An 18,777-nucleotide genomic window follows, 5' to 3' on the forward strand; every position below is an offset into this window, starting at 1 on the left:
ATGGGATGCCACCGAGCTCCGGTTTTCATCAAAGTAGAGCCGAGAACCCTCCCGGAGTTTATCCCCAATAGTCTGATCCCAGAGATGCTACTGGTCTATCCTCCGAAAAAACGCCTTGGTAATCACCGGGCCCTGAAGTGTGACGCCGACGGGCGGGTGGTCGGAGATCCCACGGGCCATAATCCGGGGATCAGCAAAGACGCCCACCTGGTCGGAGTTGATAAAGTGGTCAAGTAGTGAAAAGGTCCCGTGTCGAGCTGAATAGGTACTGTCTATGTGAAGGGTGATATGTGCGCCACAAGTCGCTAAGACCCATTGCCATGACAAAGCCATCCAAGCGCCGCTCCCTCCTGCATCCCATCGCCCGAGCGGTCTAGGTCGGCATCCATAACTGCATTAGTGTCACCCCCTAATAGGAGGAGCCCCTGAGGAAGATCTGCCAGGAAAAAGCCCAGCCGTGGGTAAGTCTAGGAGTGTAGGCCTGGTGAAACATAGTAGGAGCAAAAAACTACGGTGCGACCCTCCCATTTGACTGCCACGGCGTCAATACAACCCGCATCATTAGACCATTTGCCCGACAGAACTGCGGGCAGGGCATTGCGGATCAGGATGCCCATTGCCCGTGATCCTGACGTGAACCCCGAATGGGCCACCATTTTATAACCAAAACGGTCCAAGGCCTTGCACCTATTCCCACGCAGGTGTGTCTCCTGAATAAGAACTACATCGGGAGAGTGTCGTTTGAGGTGCTGTAATACTAATGTACGTTTAATCTTGTTGCCAAGCCCATTCACGTTCCATGTCCATATCGTAATATTAGCTTGAGTACCCATAGAAGCCAGAGAGGCTCATCAGTATCGGATAGTTGTACGGCCCCACTGTATCGTCAGGCAGGTTACCACACACAAAAGAACTAAACTGGTCTAGAGCTAAACTTACCAACCCCTGAAACAAACCCCCCCCCCCCCCCACAACACCCTCTCCCTGCTCGGTGGGTCCCCCACCTCCCACCATCCAAATATGCAGAGTGCCTGTCGCCCCATTAATCCCACAGTCCAAATAGGCGAGGAATCATGAACTTGCAGTCAGCTAGAAGAATTATACATAACTAACGAATGTCCCACCCACATTGAAAACTGTATTAGGGCAGCTCGATGAACCGTCACCTGGTCCCGCCCCCCCAAAACACTCCCGGCAACTTCAACCCACCCTTATGGACCCACAGCATCGCAGAACATTGCGAGGGAGTTCAATGTCCATACCGTACAGAACTCCTCATAACAGTAATTCCCCCCACAAAGCAGAACCCAAGCGACCTCCTAAGGTGCTATGGAAGGAAAAAAAAAACTCAATTGCCCACCCATCTACGGGTCACTTAATTACTCTCCGTTCATGGCCCTGGCTGCCAGGCAAGGGTCTCTCGTCACTTACAATGTCCTATCCATTAAGTCGCTGGTCGGGTCTGTGCGGGCCGCCTTTCCTGCCCACTGTTCGCCAACCCTCCAACCAGTCACTGGCCTCCTCTGGTGACACGAAGAAGTATGCTTTGCCACCATCCAAGTTTTTGAGACTGGCGGGGAATAGCATCATGTACTTCACACCCTCAAAGGACCGACGCTGGCGCTGCACATGAAGAGTGAAGTCCAGGAAAAAAGGGATTGTGGCATTATCAAGTTGGAGATCTCCTGTTGTCCGCGTCGCCTACAAGATGGCATCCCTATCTCTAAAGTTCAGAATGCGGGCGATAATGGTACGCAGGGAGGCCTAGGCTTACCCCCAAACACACGGTGGGCCCGCTCGACTGAGAAGAAGTTGGACAGGCGCTTGGGTTTCAAGTGGTTCAGTACTAGATCCTCTATAAACCAGTCCGTGGAGGGCCCCTTCATTCCCTCCGGAACGCCCACTACGCGAATGTTGTTACGCCTGGCTAGATGTCAGTTTGGTTTTTGGTGAGGGCAACAACATGTTCCTCAAGTCTTTTCGTTTTGGACTGGAGACTCCCGACGCCCGTTTCCGTCACTGCCAACTTCTCATACATCTTCCTGAAGTCCAGTTTGGGTTCCAGGGTTCCCAGGAGTTCCCGAATAGCTGCCATGATGTCCCTCAAGGAGGGGTCTGGGCCATTAGCGACAGGATCTTCCTGCTGGCTCCCACCCGGAGCCCCTTCCTCTCTCCCCATGGCCACCGTGTACTTATCAATCTGGTTTGACTGGCCCGGGCCTGGCAGTCTGTTACGGCCCATGTCCAGGGGTGTGCCACCCGCGGCAAAGTCCAGTCGGGGTGTGGTGGGAGGTTGTCCCCCTTGATGACTGTTATTCTCAGGGGGAGCCGGGCACTGCACGAACACACTGATCGCGGCGGGGCGCAAGGAGCAGCATGCAGACTGTATCCAGGTACACCACATCTCCACAGGGCCAGGCCTCTCTCCACAGCAGGCCCACGCCACCGAGGTTTAGTGTGGCCCATAGATCTAATGCAAAGGCCCCAAGGCTTCTAGCTTCTTAGGCCGCCTGCTCACGCTCTCTATGCCGGGCTCTCCCCACTGCCAAGCGCAGCGCTTCCTTCTTCCGGGGGGGGGGGCACGCTCCGACCTCCAAGTCAGCACTGTTTTGGCACCACCAATGGTCTGGACAGTCACCCTGGGGGGCTCATACACTGTTGCGGGTCTCAAAGCCCCAACCTTCTGCAGTGGACGAAGTCCTACCTGCGGCAACGCTGCGTCCGTCCCGCACTCACCGGCTGCCGGAGTGAGGGCACACCTCTCGGTTTGGGGCTCAACCCCGTGGCTTCCTCCAATTGCTCCGGGTTACTCTGCCTCTCACCTCGGGCTGCGCCGCCTCAGTCTCTCGCCCCCAACCTGCTGTAGGGGTGGGCACGCGTCGAAGCCCCCGTCCACAGTCACCAGGAGTTAACCTCCGCCGCCTCATATCCTGGAAGGCGCCATTTTAGCTTTGCCGGGAGGAACGGCGCAGGTCGCTGTTTCACGGATTGTAATGCTGTTAGGCGGCTGCCTCAATTACGATCAGCCTGCCGCCGCATTCCAACGTGACGGAGCACTAACAAGCACCACAGATTGCCCTCGGATAGTGCCAGATGATGGGTTTAATCTCTGACCGCTAGTGGTGCTCTATCAGCAAGCGGCTATCTTCCGCAGCTGCAAGCCACGCCCCCCCGCTTTCTCACTCTTGATGTCCGTCTTGTTGCTTGCCCCTCCTGCTCTCCTCCTGCTGTCTGTTTTGCTTGCCCCCCTCCCACCCTCTCCAGAGAGCTATTGGCTTTGTCAGTGTTTTTTAGTCATGTGTACAACAGAGTGGCGACTGTGCAACATGGCTGGAAAAAAAACCTGTTATGACATGGCCAGTGCTGATTGCGCCATTGCGCTTTTTTTTATTTTACTTTCACCCATGCTGCATAGATGCCTCACTGCTGTACAACATGTCTAAAAACATTAATGAGGCCAATAGCTATCTCATAGGTGAAACATACTGGCTTTTCCAATGCTTGTTCTCTTTGTTGCTGTTTTCCTATCTGTGTCTTTCTGTTGCTATGTGTCGAAGTCTGATGAGAAAATTAAGTTGTGAGCCCACCAACTTAAACCAACGGCACAAACTGAACACTTGTCTGTTTAGTTTTTTTGCACTGCACTAATGCATATTTCGTCGTTTTTGAGCAATTTTTCTTAGGAATGTTTTCTGCTGTGCACTAATGAACAGCTGTATGTAAAGGTCACTCTGGTGTTATAAACTGGTTTGATGATTCGTTGATATAAGCAACTGTTGTCTTCTATTGTCTGATTTCGGTTGTATAATTTCCCCTTGTCTGCCAGCTGAAGATGCGACAAATAATGTGTCCAGTTCTCCACCATCTACCTCGGTGTTTCTAGAAGCTCCGATTCAAGTTTCCACTCAGTCATCCACACCCGAGGATTCAGAGGAAGAACGTAAGGCCTACAAGAGCATAACATCTATTTAGAAGTCTATTTTATTTTCACTTTGTTGGTACAACGAGTATGTTTTACATAATGAGATCCTTGTTGTTTTTAAGCTATGTTCTCATCAGTCAACCATAAATCAAACCGGATTTGTATAACGCTGCTTATCACCCGTGAGGGTTTCCAGGTGGGTGGGGGGGTAGATGCTGCTGCTGAGATCTTTCCTGAATTCCTGCAGGTTGGGAGCTGTTCGGAGATGGAGGGGGAGGGCGTTCCATGATTCTGCGGCCAGGTAGGAGAAGGCACGGCTGCCACTTCTCTGGATGCAGGGTGTGTGGGCTACGAAGAGGGAGGCAGAGCGTAGTTGTCTGGTGAGTTGGTGGAAGTTCATCCTGTGGTTGAGGTATGTTAGTCCTCTGTTGTGTAAGTCCCTGTAGGCGTGGGTGGGCATTTTGAACTGGCACCGTTTGCTGACTGGGAGCCAGCGCATAGATTTGAGGTGGGGGGTAATGTGGGTCTATCTTGGGAGGTCGAGGATGAGTCTGGCTGATGCATTCAGAATGGTCTAGAGTCTGTTTTGTAGTTGTGAGCTGATCCCCACATAGAGGGAGTTGCCCCACTCCAGATGGCTGGTGATGAGGGCCTGGGTGACTGTGCATCTGGTGCTGATGAGGAGCCATTTGAAGATTTTCCTACGCAATCACAGGGTGAGGAAGCAGGTGGACGGGACAGCGTTTATCTTCTTCCTCATCATGAGCCCGCTGTTGAGTATGATGCAGAGGTTCCATGCGTGTTCTGTGGGTGGGGGGGTCGAGTTTGGTTGGCCACCAGGAGTTGTCCCAAGGAGAGGCACTGTTCCCGAAAATAAGTATCTCTATTTTGACAGTGTTGAGTTTGAGGCATCTGCTCGGCATCCAGCTTGCGACACTGGTCATGATCATGCATCTGTGGAAGTTAGCTTTGGCGTTAGCAGTGTCTCAGGATAGGGAGAGGATGAGCTGAGTATCGTCCGCATAGGAAATGATGTTCATGCTGTGGGATCTGACCAGGGTGGCCAGGGGCGCCATGTATGTTTTGATCAAGGTTGGTCTCAGAGAGGATCCTAGTGGGACGGCACAGATCATGTTTTTCTGGCTCAAGGTGTAGGTTGGGCGGCAGCCACTTTGGGTTTTTCCAGAGAGGAAGGATGCAATTCCTTTGAGACCTTTCCCTCTAATCCCCATTTGGTGGAGTCTGCATAGGAGGGTGTAGTGGGGTAGAGTGTTGAAGGCTGCGGAGAGATCAAGAGAATTAGGGCGGCAGTTTCTATCCTATTTGGGAGAGTCCTGAGGTGAGAAGTTGGCCTGGCATATGCTGTCCACTAGTTATAGTGGACACCTTGCACCAGTCCAAACAACCCTTATTGATGATAGGTTTAAAGACAACCTTTATTGAAAGCTATCCTAGGGGTAGCCATGGAGAGCAGCCTTCAGGCTAAGTCTTGAAGGAGTGTAAAGCAGCTTGGTTTACCAGATTATAACCTCTTGAATTACTAAATGAAAGGAGATCCACACAAGGTATACATAAAATATATGTATTTATTTCTAAACACTCACTACTAATCTCTTTATGAGATTAGAGTCCAAGATACACAATAATACAGTTCTAAAACAACAGTAAATAGCACAATATACAATGGGCCATAGGGGCGGACCAAACCATATATTCGAAAAGTGGTATAAGAACCATGACTTGACTAGACACAGTGCCTAGAGCACGTAGAATCGCTGGGACCCCAAGGAACCACCCAAGGTAGTGACACAGGAGACCCACGGGGAACGTGTGCAGTGTGAGAACTTAGCCGCGAGCCCCGTACTATTCTATGGGAAAGTCGCGGTTGGAATTTTAGAAGTTAAGGACACTTGGGAGAGGACTTTGAGCAAACCCCTTTAGACTTAGGGGGTTCTAGGACCAGCACCCACGATAGCACCGGAGTACTCGAGTTACCTCACCCAGGGAAGCCGGGTGCATAGGTGTCAAATGGTGTCTGGAATCGTCGTTGATTTCAGTGGCGATCTACTGCAAAGTGCTGCTGTCGGGAAGGAGAGAAGTGTCCGTTGTGATCCAAGCCTGGATCGGAAATCAGAAGAACGTGAAAGCAGAGGGGACAGAGTCTGGGTCACTTGCCAGTGACCAGGGACATGATAGACGAATGGCCACCGATGTCGGGTGCTTCAGGTGCGAAAAGGTGAAGCTTGACTCTGCAGCCAGGAGGACCAGGAGGCGTGACCAGGAGCTGGATTCGAGCTGTCCCACGAAGGATGTCGAGTGCTGCCGTGTTGATGCCCGGATTGGACCCAACAAGCCTTGGCAACAGCAACCCACGCAGGAAGAGAAAAGATGCTTCGGTGCGGAGCATCAAGGTCCTGGGGACTCCCCAAGCGATGGAGAGTCAGGGCACGTCTGGAGCAACCAGGTAAGCCCAATTAAAGTTAAAGTTGCCTTCACAGGGACCCACCAGTCGACGGGCCAGAGATCGCGAAGAGACCTCGAGAGAAAACACAAAGGGCCAGCTCACGGAACACTCGTGGAGTGTAGGCAGGCAATCTTTGGTGCAAATGCTGCTCGGGGTCAGGGCTACAAGTAACCCAAAGCTCAGCTGCAGGAGTCGTTGGAAAGCTGATGCTTCTGCAAATGGTCACAGTGTCCAGGGGCTCGGGTTGCACGGTGTTCCACGAGGGATACAGGCCTCTGAATTGCTTAGTGCACAGATCGACCTCAGAGACCACGGAAACCCACCTCCTGTGTTGCGAAATTCTTTGGAGTCCGGCGGGAGCTTCGGAGATGCAAACCAGACAGATGCGTCTTTGGTGCCTGCCTTGCAGGGGAGTAACTCCTTTACTCCAAGGGAGATTCTTCAGTCATCTAGTTCAATGTAGATCGTCGAAGTTCCAGGATTCAGTATCAGAGTTTTGTCAAGGTGTAATCTAAAGTCCTATTGCTAGGGGTTCCCAAGGAAGGGGTGGGACAAACTCTAGAGCAGGGGCTTGTAGCCCCTGCAACCAGTTTGAGCTGGACTATGCACAGAGACACCAAATGTACCCCCAGTGCAGACTTCAAAGCACTCTTGGAGTGCACCCACCCAGCCCCAATACACTAAAGCCTGTCTGGGAAGTGCTGACACCTCCCTGTGACAGGAAACCTATTGTCCAGGCCTCCCCTGCCGGAGTTTCGTCCAGCAGCAGGAGGGCAGACTCGTGTCTGTGGCTGGCAGCATCCATTTTGTGAATGCAGGGCTCTGTTAGCTGGTACCGGGTATCGGTGCTGTCATGTCTCTCCCTCTAGAAAGGTGGGATCATACTCCCTCAGCAGTTACTGTTGTGGGGGTATGATTCCAAGGTGTTTGACACCAAACACAACATGTTTCCGTGCAGCCATCCCAAAGTTAGCATTTACTGTTTGGTTATAATGCACTTAAGAGTATATGGTTTGGCTGCATCACAAACAACACTGGAATAAAGGTTCCGGAGGCTGCAGAGGGGCATGGGCACCCTCTCACATAAAACCCAGCACCCTGACTTCAGGATTAGTAAGGCCTGCCATAGGGGTGACTGATAGGTTTATATGTGCAGTGATATGGAGAGATATAGTGAACCTATATCTCAGTAAGGGGTGCATGCACCACCTTACCCAGGCTGCAGTAGCAGTCCTGTGGTGTCATTTTGGAAGGCTTCCCAGGGGTGGCATAATACATGCTGCAGGCCCGGGTAGGCCTTTGGGGTACCTATGCCCTGGGTACATAGTATACCATTTACTAGGGACTTATAAGGGTACCCCAGAATCCAATCTGTAGTGTACCTAAAGTACTGGTAATCTATTTGGAGAGGAAGCAGCTAGGGTGGGATCCTGGTTAGCAGGGCCTCAGCCAGACTAAAGTCGAAAAACAGTGAAACATCAGCAAAAAGTGGGGGTAACAATAAGAAGCAGATCCTACTCTCCTACACCTGATGTCAACGGTGGCCGCAATCAAGGCTAGTGATATAATATGTTATATAACTTGCTCTATAAACGCTTGTTAGGCCCTGGTCCATCTATTTTAACATTTCCCATGAGAGTATACACATCCAGATGTCACAGACATACAGATCAGCATTTGAAATGATATATTCGGGTGATGCGTTTTTCACAGATGTGCACACCTACAGAGTCAGCCTTTGCCAGGGTAGAGCCATGGGTGGAAAGCAATTTGGCACCCTTTCTGCTGGTAAACTAAAGGAGCCAGCAGGGAGCCTCTTTTGTGGAGAGAGGTCAGGCCTAGGCGGATTGCATTAAGAGTAGTGACTGGGGGCGTGGCTAGCGACCCAAGCAAATGGCCGCTGCCTAGAGAGGCTCCACGATCGGGATGACCTCCCTAATAATCCGACCATAGATCCGATGGCGCAAGACGCTTCAATGATGGTGAATTAAGCGTTGGAAACATCAAGGATTCCAATGATCTGCTTCCGAGCCCCAAGCGCCCGATGACAACGCTGCCTACGTCGTGGGGAGGAGACGCGGCCTGTGGCACTCAGTGAGGCAGGGGTGTTGCGTAGGCTAATACCCGCGAGCGGCTACGGCAGAGATCAGTGGTGCGATTGAGCAGACGCGCTGCCGCTCGTGAAGCATTCTGGCTGCGGGCGCCTGCACACTGACTGAATTCTGAGGAGAGATGGGTACTTGCCCGATCAAGTAAGGTGCAGGGAAACCAGAGCTGTGTCTGCCTGAGGGCCGGCCCGGTAGCGGGACAGCAAACCCCTCCGGTTGTGGCCTGCTGGTGGAGGACCGTTTTGAAACTTGCTTCACTGGGAGAGGGGGCTGATATTGAATGCATGCCCTCCAGGAAGGGCTGGACTAGTACCGTGGACCACAAGTCATGTTTGCCACCAACCACCCCCCCACCCAGTCCCCTGGCATATGGCGGGGAACCTCCAGGCGCTCACGCACGTGCCTGTTTACCCATACATAGTGAAGACAGCACACAACCATCGGGACCTGGGGCAACTGTGGAGCTGCTCTCTGGGGTGACGCGGACTGTGCTGGGGGCTGGGACTATCTCCAGAGCGCCAACCACCGTACAAGCACCAAAACTGCATCAAACGCGGCGCACCACCGGCCCAGGCACGTGAAGGCCTACGCCCTGTTCAGGGACCATCTTATTGCAGGCAGGGACACATGAAATTGGCTATGTGGGGGCACGGGACGACTGAGGGGTCAAGAACGCAGAGACATCTACTATTTGAGCAGAGGGACCAGTCCTATAGCAAATAACCCTGTCGCAGCTCAACCACATCTATATGTTGCCAGAGCGAGTCATGGGGCACTGAGCAGGGTCCAGAACACGAACAGGCCCACTACCGACAGACCTCCATTGAGCATATTTCTGCTCCTGCTGCGAAGGAAGGGCAGCAGGAAAACAGAAAGGCCGCGAGTGGCAGTTTGTCCCGCAGGCACGCAGCAGCGTTTACTGCCTCCCACCCACGCGGTCTAAGGTGGATCACGAAGGCCGGGTAAAGATGGGGGGGCCGAGGTCAACGAACAGTGCAGCAACTTAAACTAGATAAATACGCCTATAATAAAGACTTGCCGGACCAGTCTAGGTCACAAACTAGACGAGAGGAAAGCCTTCAGACTGATAAACCCGCAGAGGTCACCTTACAGGACATTATTACCACCTTGACTCGGCTTCAAACCTCCGTGGGATCAATCTCTACCGATATCTCACTGATTCGCGCAGACTTCCAAAACCCTCTCCACGGACACAGCTGCTCTACAGCGTCAGGTCAAGGAACTGGAAGCAGATTATAAGCTGACGGCGGCAAAGCTCGACGACCAGGAAGGACGATCGAGGCGTAACCATGTCCGCATTGTTGGCGTGCCGGAAACAACAGGGGGCCCTTCCTTGGACCTCTCTGTTGAGGACCTCATAAAGAATCAGCTGCGGCCTCTGTCAAACTTCTTCTCCGTTGAACGGGCCCATAGGGTACCGGGAGTCAGACCTCGACCCGGGGCCCCCCAGGCCCATACTCGCCCGCATCTTCAACTTCCTTGATCGAGATGCAATCCTTCAAACGGCGCGTATTGCTCCTCCAATCCGAATTGAGAACTATACTGTTACATTTTTTCTGGACTGTACAGCAGCGGTGAACAAACAATGCCGCATCTTTCTGGAGGTGAAGAAGGAAATGAGGGCCCGAGAGTTGAAGTACTCTATGCTCTTCCAGGCGACGCTGCGGGTGGAGGCTGAAGGAAAAGTTTGGTTCTTTGAAACTCCTGAAGAGGCTCATGACTGGCTGGAGGGATGGCGCCCGGCGTCTGGACCTAAAAGACTGGGAAAGAAACAGCAGCGTCGGCTATGGGGGGAGACGCCCCCAAACTCTGAGGACCTGGAAGTAACAGAGGACCCAAGGCAGGAGAAGGGTGGACACTAAGAACACAATTTGACTCTGGTGATTTGTGACTGTTGTGGGGTAGGACTCCATATCCCAGACATGCAGGCCCATAGGGTGACTGACCTATTTGCAAAGACTCGGCGCTCATGGCCAGGAACATTGTACATCCAGCACTACCCGGCGTCGCCGCTGTCATGGACTGAAGATGGTTCCTGAACCATTTAGCCGATGCACTCTGTCTTAACCATGGGGATGGTTTGGTGTGATCTTGGAACTTATCCTCTTCTCCCCCCCCCCCCCCCGCACGCAATACAAGTTATGGGGACAAAGCACTCTGCAAAGTTTGGGTGGTGGGTAGTTGTAAGTCCGCCGAGCAGGGAGGGGGGATGGGATCAGATTCATGTTTTGGGTTTTTGCAATTTACAGGTACACTGCGAGATCAATAGGTACATACAAAATATTGATATGTTGTTTGTATTACAATGCTCTTTTTGTTCTCCCATACACTACGTAATCCATGATGCAGGCGGTTGCCCTGGCCAGCTCCTCGGCTACACACTCAACGACTTCTGATACGAAGGGCCCCCCTCTCTCTGGAATATCCTGGAATGTAAACAGCCTGGGGGATAAGATAAAGAGAGGGCTTAAGGGCCAGGCACCGGCAGTGGCTCTGATCCAAGAATCCCACCTGGTTGGCTCGGCTTGCAAAGCCAAGGACAGGTGGGGTTTCCAAATGGTGGCACACTCTGAATTCTCCTCCTGTTCTCGAGGTGTGGGTGTCCTGGTCAACAAACGCTTCCCAATCATTGTAATTGGTCTTGGTCCGACACTCAAGGCCGTTTTGCGGCCGTAGCGTGTCAATGGGAGGGGCGTCCATACAACCTGGTGTCTGTCTACATCCTGCCAGCTCTGCACCAGGTGACTTTTTCCTGCCCTGGATGCCTTCCTGCTTGCACTCCCACAAGGTGAATTGATAATAGGGGGCGACTTCAATGCCACAGTAGACCCTGCCATAGACCAAAAAAAAAAACGGGATCGAAGTGGGACACACCTCGGCTATCAGAATTCCTTGATGCCTTTGGCCTTGTGGATGCTTAGCAATCACGGTTTCCACAAGAGTGTCAATGCACCTTCTGGTCAGGAGTGCACGACAGTCTATCGCGAATAGATTATATTCTCACATTGGCGACGGGCCTAGAGAGGATACTAGAGGTATCACATTTGCCCAGGGGCATTTCCGACCACTCCCCTGTCTTACTCAAATACTCCTCTCAAACACTAGTACAACGATGCATTTTTCCAATCTACCCAGGGTTCCTAAAAAACCCGAAGATATGGAAGGGTCTCCAAACAACCACGAGACAGTACCTTGAGGAAAACAAGCACTCAGTCACATCCCCGACTACTTTGTGAGAGGCATATAAAGCGGTACTGCAGGTTCCATCTCACCGATCACAAGCCACAAACAGGAACAATCAAGCCGCTTAGAGGCTCTCTCGAGGGAGGTGGGCCACTCGGAAGCAGAACACGCCTCGGATGCCAATGACACCATTGCACACAGATTGAACTTGGCCAAACAGGAGTAGGAAGATGCGAAGGTTAGGCACACCAAAACACTGCACACTATTTATGAGGTTGGAGACAAAGCGGGTAAGCTTATAGCCTGGTTAGATAATCGGCAGACTGCTAGTCGCTGTGTGATGCAGCTGAGGCTAGACAATGGACTCATTACAACAGATCCCCAACAGATAGCTGAGGCGCTTGCACGTCACTACGAGACAGTGAATATGCCTAACGCCACAGCCACAATAGACGACAATCTTGCGTTTCTCAAAGATATTCAGATGCCTACACTTGCCCCTAGCAAACAACTGGAACTAGAAGCAGATCTGAGGGCTGAGGAGCTAACACCAGCAATCGGTGCACTAAACACAGGAAGGGCTCTAGGTCCTAATGGGATACCTATTGAAATGTACAAAAAGCGGCGACTCACCTAGCGCCACACCTGCTAGAAATGTTCACAGACAGTCTGAAATGGAAAGAACTTCCCAGGGACCAACGTCTGGCGATGATAGTGGCCATTCCTAAACCCGGTAAACAACCACAGGAATGGACCTCTTACCCGCCACTTTCGTTGCTCAATGAGGAAGCCAAAATATTGGCAAAGCTGTTGGCCACTAGACTGCTACCCTATCTCAAAAAGCTTGTGCACTCGGACCAGTCAGGGTTCATGCCAGGTCGCAATACGGCACTTAACCTGCGGCGGCTGCATGGTGTCTTGGCACGTATATCACTTACAGAAGAAGACGCTGTCATCCTCTCTCTGGATGCATGTATGGCATTTGATCTAGTCGAATGGCCTTTTCTTTTTGCAGTCCTCCGACACCTGGGCTTCAGCCCCAAGTTTTGTGCATGGGTACAACTGTTATAAATGAAACCCTTGGCGCATGTAGTGGTGAATGGCCACATCTCAGCATATTTCCCCTTGGTCAGGGGGACAAGATAAGGCTGTCCCTTATCACCACTCCTCTTTGCACTGGTGTTTGAGCCATTGGCGGCTTGGATAAGATGGGATCCGGTCATTCGGGGGCTTAAATGGGCGGAGGGATGGGAGGACCGCATTTCCTTATATGCGGACGATGTATTGTTATACATGGCATCCCCCGCACGCTCCATTAATTGCCTCCTAGATATTTGCGCAGCATACGGTAAGGTTTCTAGGTATACCATTAACTGGGTGAAATCACTGCTATATGTGCTTCGAGGCCCTCCTCCCAGACTACCAAGAGGCAGTGAAATACAGATAGCGGAAGACGGGTTTAAATATCTAGGGCTTCATATAACACCACAGCCTGAGCAGTTCATGGAAAATATCTCCTTGAACCCCTGAGTAGGTTCCGACAGGACGTGAAGCACTGGCGCTCCCTGCCTTTGACGTTGTTGGGAAGAGCGGCCCTCTTCAAAATGAAGGCGCTCCCTAAGTTCCTGTACGCCCTGCAAAATACCCTGTTTTCCGTTCCCCATAACTATTTTAAAGCAATTGAAACCGAAGTTAGCAATCTCCTCTGAGATGGGAAACCCGCCCGTATAGCGATGCATAAACTAGTGAAGAGCTGCTACGATGGCGGAATCGCTCTTCCGAACTATACTATTGGGCATCACAGCTCACCGTGATAAACCAATGGCTCCATGTCCCACCGGAGGAACCGGCATTCCGAATGGACAGATTCGTCCTCTGTGTGGGGGGCGTCATGGGAGTGCTTTACAATAAACATCGGGGACCTAACCTTATAGGACCAGTTGCACACACGGTACGAGTCTGGTTCATCGCATTCCGCACACTTGGTTGGGAGGGGGTATTGACACAAACTACACCACTTTGGGAAACCCGACGCTTAGGCAAATTACGAAACAGCAAGGGATTTCGACAATGGGACCTAATTGGTATCTCCTGGGTTGGGAATTTGTGGAAAAAGGGAAAGATCATTTCACTCACTCAGCTTCAGGAAACATACGGGATGGCATCGACTGAAACTTTCCGATACATGCAGATCAGCAACGCACTGACGAAACTCATCCCACCGGGTACTGAGCTCCCAGAGGCCTCCCCTCTAGAGGAAAGATTGAGGGACTACATGACAAAAAAAGCGATTTCTCAAATATATCGCAAAATTATAAATAACCAACCGGACCCCACAAAAACCCTCAGGGACAGATGGCAGACCGACATAGGGGAACCAGACGAGACAGACTGGCAGGAGGCACTTGTGTCCCGCGAGAGGTGGCAATCCCCTCTGAATTAAAGCTAGTACAACTCAAAATTCTTCTACTACACACAAACAGCTATGGGACGCGCTGACATGCCTCTCTGTCTGCGGCGATGTGGGGGGGCTGAGTACTTTCGATCACATAATATGGGACTGCCCTGGGATCAAACCATACTGGGAAACAGTCATGCGCACCATCTCGCGGTTGGGCGATGCTACCATTGAACCGGAACCTAAGAGATGTCTTTTGAATATCTGGGAACCTACAGACCTTAACCATTTGGCCCAAGGATGGGCGACGTTGGGCCTGATGGTAGCAAAACGAAGCATTGCCCAACACTGGGGAGCGAGACTTATTCCCACATACCGTCCGTGGCAAATGGGTGTACTCAATTTGTATAAGGATATATGTAATGACGTACAGTTCTTTTTTTATCTCAATATGCGGAACAATGTACCAATTAATGAAAATGCAAATAAAAATGTTTAAAAAAAAAAAAAGAAAAGTAGTGACTGACCTTGGAACACATCTCTGCACCACCCCCACTCACCTGAATTATGCACAGATAAGCATTTCACGTTGGTGCCGAGTTTGTTGAAGGGAGGTTAATATTGATGGCAGCGGAGGGTTAGAGGAGATGGTAGTGCAAGAAAGCAGGCTGAAGGGGCGTTAAAAACGGCACCTGCAGCACTGGAGCCAGGTGACAGGGACTCGTCTTTCTGCATGAACTTAATGCATACAGCATGTTAGAACTGGGGGTCTCTAGTTGGCAGAGGTAGGTACCTTTGACCCAATAGGGACCCTTGCTTCTAAGTCAGGGAAAGGGGATTACACTACTGGATAACCCCTGCTCACCCCCTTGGTAGCTTGGCACAAGCAGACAGGCTTATCTCAGAGGCAGTGTGTTAAGCATTTGTGAACACATACAGTAATACAGTGAAAACACTAGAGATGGACACCACACAGGTTTTATAAAAATAAGTTTTCTTTATATAGATTTATCACAAGACCATAAACGACAAAAATCCACAATACTGTACTCAATAATTTTTCAAAATGGTAGAAATAGTTTAAAAATACGTTATTCACTTAAAAGCAGCCTTTAGCAACAGATCACCCCAACTGGAGTTATCACGACATCAAAGAAATCCCAAAGTACGGCGCCCACCGCGAGGTGCCCGGCGTCGGGCCCGGAGTCAAAACAGACCCACAAAGAAGAGTACCTTGGAAAAGCAAAAACAAAGACAGCTCACGGTGTCGGGGAGGTGCCGCGGCGTTGGCGCTGCGGCATCAGTTCCTTGCTTCGGGGGAGATGATACGTCGGGACCTGGATGCTTGCACAGGCAGGGGAGGCATCGGTTCCTGACCGGAGAGGAGGTGACGTCACAATGGTGCCGAAACCACGGTTCCGTACGATGTCACGATGTCAATGGATTCTTGACCATCCACGTCGACAATCAGCTCTGAGATGATGAGTTCGGAGTCGATGCGGCACAGCAGCAGGCATCGGGCCGGCGTCGCATGTCGGAGCAGCGCTCATGGCTATGTCAGGCTTACGATGTCGTTCGCTGGCGTCGATGGGGCACGGCGGCCGGTGTCGGGTCTATGTTGCAAGTTGGAGCAGCGCTCAGGACTTCGTTGCAGATTACGGCGTCGCTCGCCGGCGTCGGTGTTGCAGATTCTTTCTGTAGCACTAGAACAGCAAGTTCCAGATGCAAGCAAACAGAAGGAGTGAAGTCTGGTATCCCTGAGACTTCGGTCAGGAGGAAAATCAAGCCCTTGGAGTAATATTCTGCTAGATGATGAAAGTTCTTCAAATGTTCCTTCTACTCTCCTTGGAAATGAAGACACCACTGCAGGCCAACCCAACACACAGCACACTGGCAGGGGGCAGTCCAACTCCTACAGCTTCCTTGGTTCTTCTCCATGGCAGAGGTTTGTCTTGTTGTTCCAGAAGTGATCTAAAGTCTTGGGGTCTGGGTCCCCATATTTATACTACTAAATCCTTTGTCCTCTGGAGGCAGAGGGGCCTGTACCCAGCCCAAACCAGTTCTGTGCAGTCCTGGAGCACTTTGTTGACAGGATTCCTTCTTTCCTCTGACAGTGTGGGCCAGGGACATCAGACACACCACAGGAGGTGGAGCCAGTATTGTGAAAGGCAGGCACAGCCCTATTCAGGCCCAGGTGCTATCTCCTCCCACCACTCTACATGCAGATAGGTCTATTCAGCCCTGTGCTGACTCACCCTGCCTCCTGGAATCCCCCAGCCCCTGTCACTCGCAAACCCAGGCACACAATACACAAGTTAGCAGAGGCAGGCTGGATGGTTAGGTAAGAAAATACCTACTTTCTGAAAGTGGTATTTTCAAACACAGAATGTTAAAACCAACTTTACTAAAAGATGTATTTTATCATTCTGAGTTCAGGCATACTAAACTCGAATTTCTACCATGTTTCCTGGGTCAGTTAGGATTATAAGGTGTTATAATCAAACTGCCCATTGTGGCCAATGGGGACTGGTAGGCTTGCAATAGTGAAAAACGAAAATGGCTAAAATGCACTATTAGGACATGCCACACACACCAGGGCATGTCCTACCTTATCCTTACAATGCACCGTGCCCTTGGGCCTACCTTAGGGGTGTCTGATATAAAGAAAAGGGAAGGTTTTGGGACTGGTAAGTGGGTGCATTTACCCAGTCAGCATGGCAGTTCTAGACTGTACACAGGCTCTGCAATGGCAGGCCTGAGACACACTTTACAAGCTGCTTCTGTGGGTGGCACAACCAGTGCTGCAAGCCCACCAGCAGCATTTGATGTACAAGCCCTGGGCACACATGGTGCACTATACTAGGGGCTGACATGTAAATCAAATAACCCAATCATGGAGACACTAATCAATACATCAATTTAACATAGGGAGCATTTGCACTAATCATCAATTTAACATAGTGAGCATTTGCACTGTGGCACTGAATAGCAGTGGCACAGTGCCCAAAGCATCTAAAACCAGCAAACAGATCAAAAACAGAGGAGGCAATCAGTAAAAATGGAAGGGAGACTCACGCCAATGGTACCAGGTCTAACAAAGCATCTTACGCCTCTGAAAATTGGTGCTCGGCCATGACAGAAGCCAGCCCTGCTCGTATAACATGTCGGGTGTGCCTGCACCTGGGTCTGGACCAGTTATAATGAGGTTGACTTCCCACCCTGACATATGCTCCATTCAACCTATAATAGGGCCCAAATCATGCTGACAATTTCTGTCAGACATATTTCTGATGAATTGTGACCCCATTGCACTTTCACATGAGGTGTTGTTGACTGCTGTACAAGCTCTGTATTTGACTCCGTTTCAAGCTTGGTGACGGACGGTACTCCCCATTAAATCTCAGAGATTATGCTTCAGTTTCTATTTAATTTTACTGAAAAGGAGTACATGCGCATTGGATGCTTGCAGGGAATTGGATACCGTCTTCCACACGTCTGAGTCTCGATAGAGAGTAGGCTGTCATCCGCATTTCTTGTCTGGCATCATGATGGTTATCTATTGACATTTTCAAGCTTTTGCAGCCATTTCTATTTTCTGTGGAATACAATTCTTTGTGAATATGGAGACCAAGTTTGTTGAGGGCCACAATCGCAAAGGATTTTTGAGTATTTAAATGAAGCACGTGTGCAAAGACCGCCATAGGGGACTCAGCAATTGCACAGCATAGTTCATAGCTTAGATTGATAGAGTTTTCAAAGTGCAAGTGCACTTGCCAGAGTGGAAAATCCACTAGTTCTATAGATTTTCTGCCTTCTTAGGTTTATGGGTAGTGAGTTAAAATTAGCTTTCTGGAGCTCACTGTGCCAAATACAGTGAACATCCAGAACTTGTAATTTTGTAGTGCGTCATAAACATTTTCAGATAGTTTCCCGTTCTAAGGCATGCCTGTGAAAAGGTAAGGGCACAACTCCTTATGTAACTTGAGTGTAAATGTAGACATTTCCAATTGAGAAAAAAAATTAAAGGTGTGCTTATACCCATTTCCACAACACATACTCTAGTGGATTTTCAGCCAAGTAGATAACCCACTGGAGTATTCGTGAAGGACTAAGAGCACGTCTGTTAGTGTTTGATTTGTTGTAGATTTTCATTCAGATGACAGTAAGATATTGAGAATTGGCAAAAAATCTATAGCATAGTGATAAAACTGCAAAGCGTAGATTTATAAAAGTCCACTCTACACTATTATACTGTACGCCACTCTGTGCTATTCCACTCTATGCCACAGTACTCCTAGCTATTCCTTTCTACTCCACTCTGCTATTCCACTCTTTGCTACTCTACTCTGAGCTATTCCATTCTGCACCACTCTACTCTATGCCACTGTGCCATATGCCACTCCACGCCACTCCACTTTATGCCACTCCACTCCACTCTGCCACTGCACTCTATGCCTCTACACTGTACGTAACTCCACTCTGCGTTATTCCACTCCACCATGTCACTATACTGGATGCCACTCCACACCATGCTACACTAGTCCACTGTATGCGATTACACTCTACTCCACCCCACTTTATGCCACTCCATTCTACGTCACTGCACACTATGCCACTTCACTCTACTCTACTCCATTTTTCTCCACTCTATGCCACTCAACTTTACACCACTCCAATGTAC

The 18,777-nt window shown here is 50.4% G+C and overlaps 1 protein-coding gene across 3 annotated transcripts in view; it reads left to right on the top strand.

Annotated features, from left to right (window-relative positions):
* Positions 1-18,777, top strand: part of PSEN2 (presenilin 2) — a 575,466-nt gene that overhangs the window by 482,580 nt on the left and 74,109 nt on the right. For 2 of the 3 annotated variants that reach the window (XM_085611985.1, XM_085611987.1), the window contains exon 9: positions 3,827-3,940. The exons of the other annotated variant lie outside the window; for it this stretch is intronic. In XM_085611985.1, coding sequence (XP_085468111.1) covers positions 3,827-3,940 — 114 coding nt within the window. The remainder of the gene's footprint in view (positions 1-3,826; positions 3,941-18,777) is intronic. 3 annotated transcript variants of the gene reach the window in all.

Source organism: Triturus cristatus, chromosome 6 (assembly GCF_964204655.1).
Source record: "Triturus cristatus chromosome 6, aTriCri1.1, whole genome shotgun sequence".
Lineage (NCBI taxonomy): Eukaryota > Metazoa > Chordata > Amphibia > Caudata > Salamandridae > Triturus > Triturus cristatus.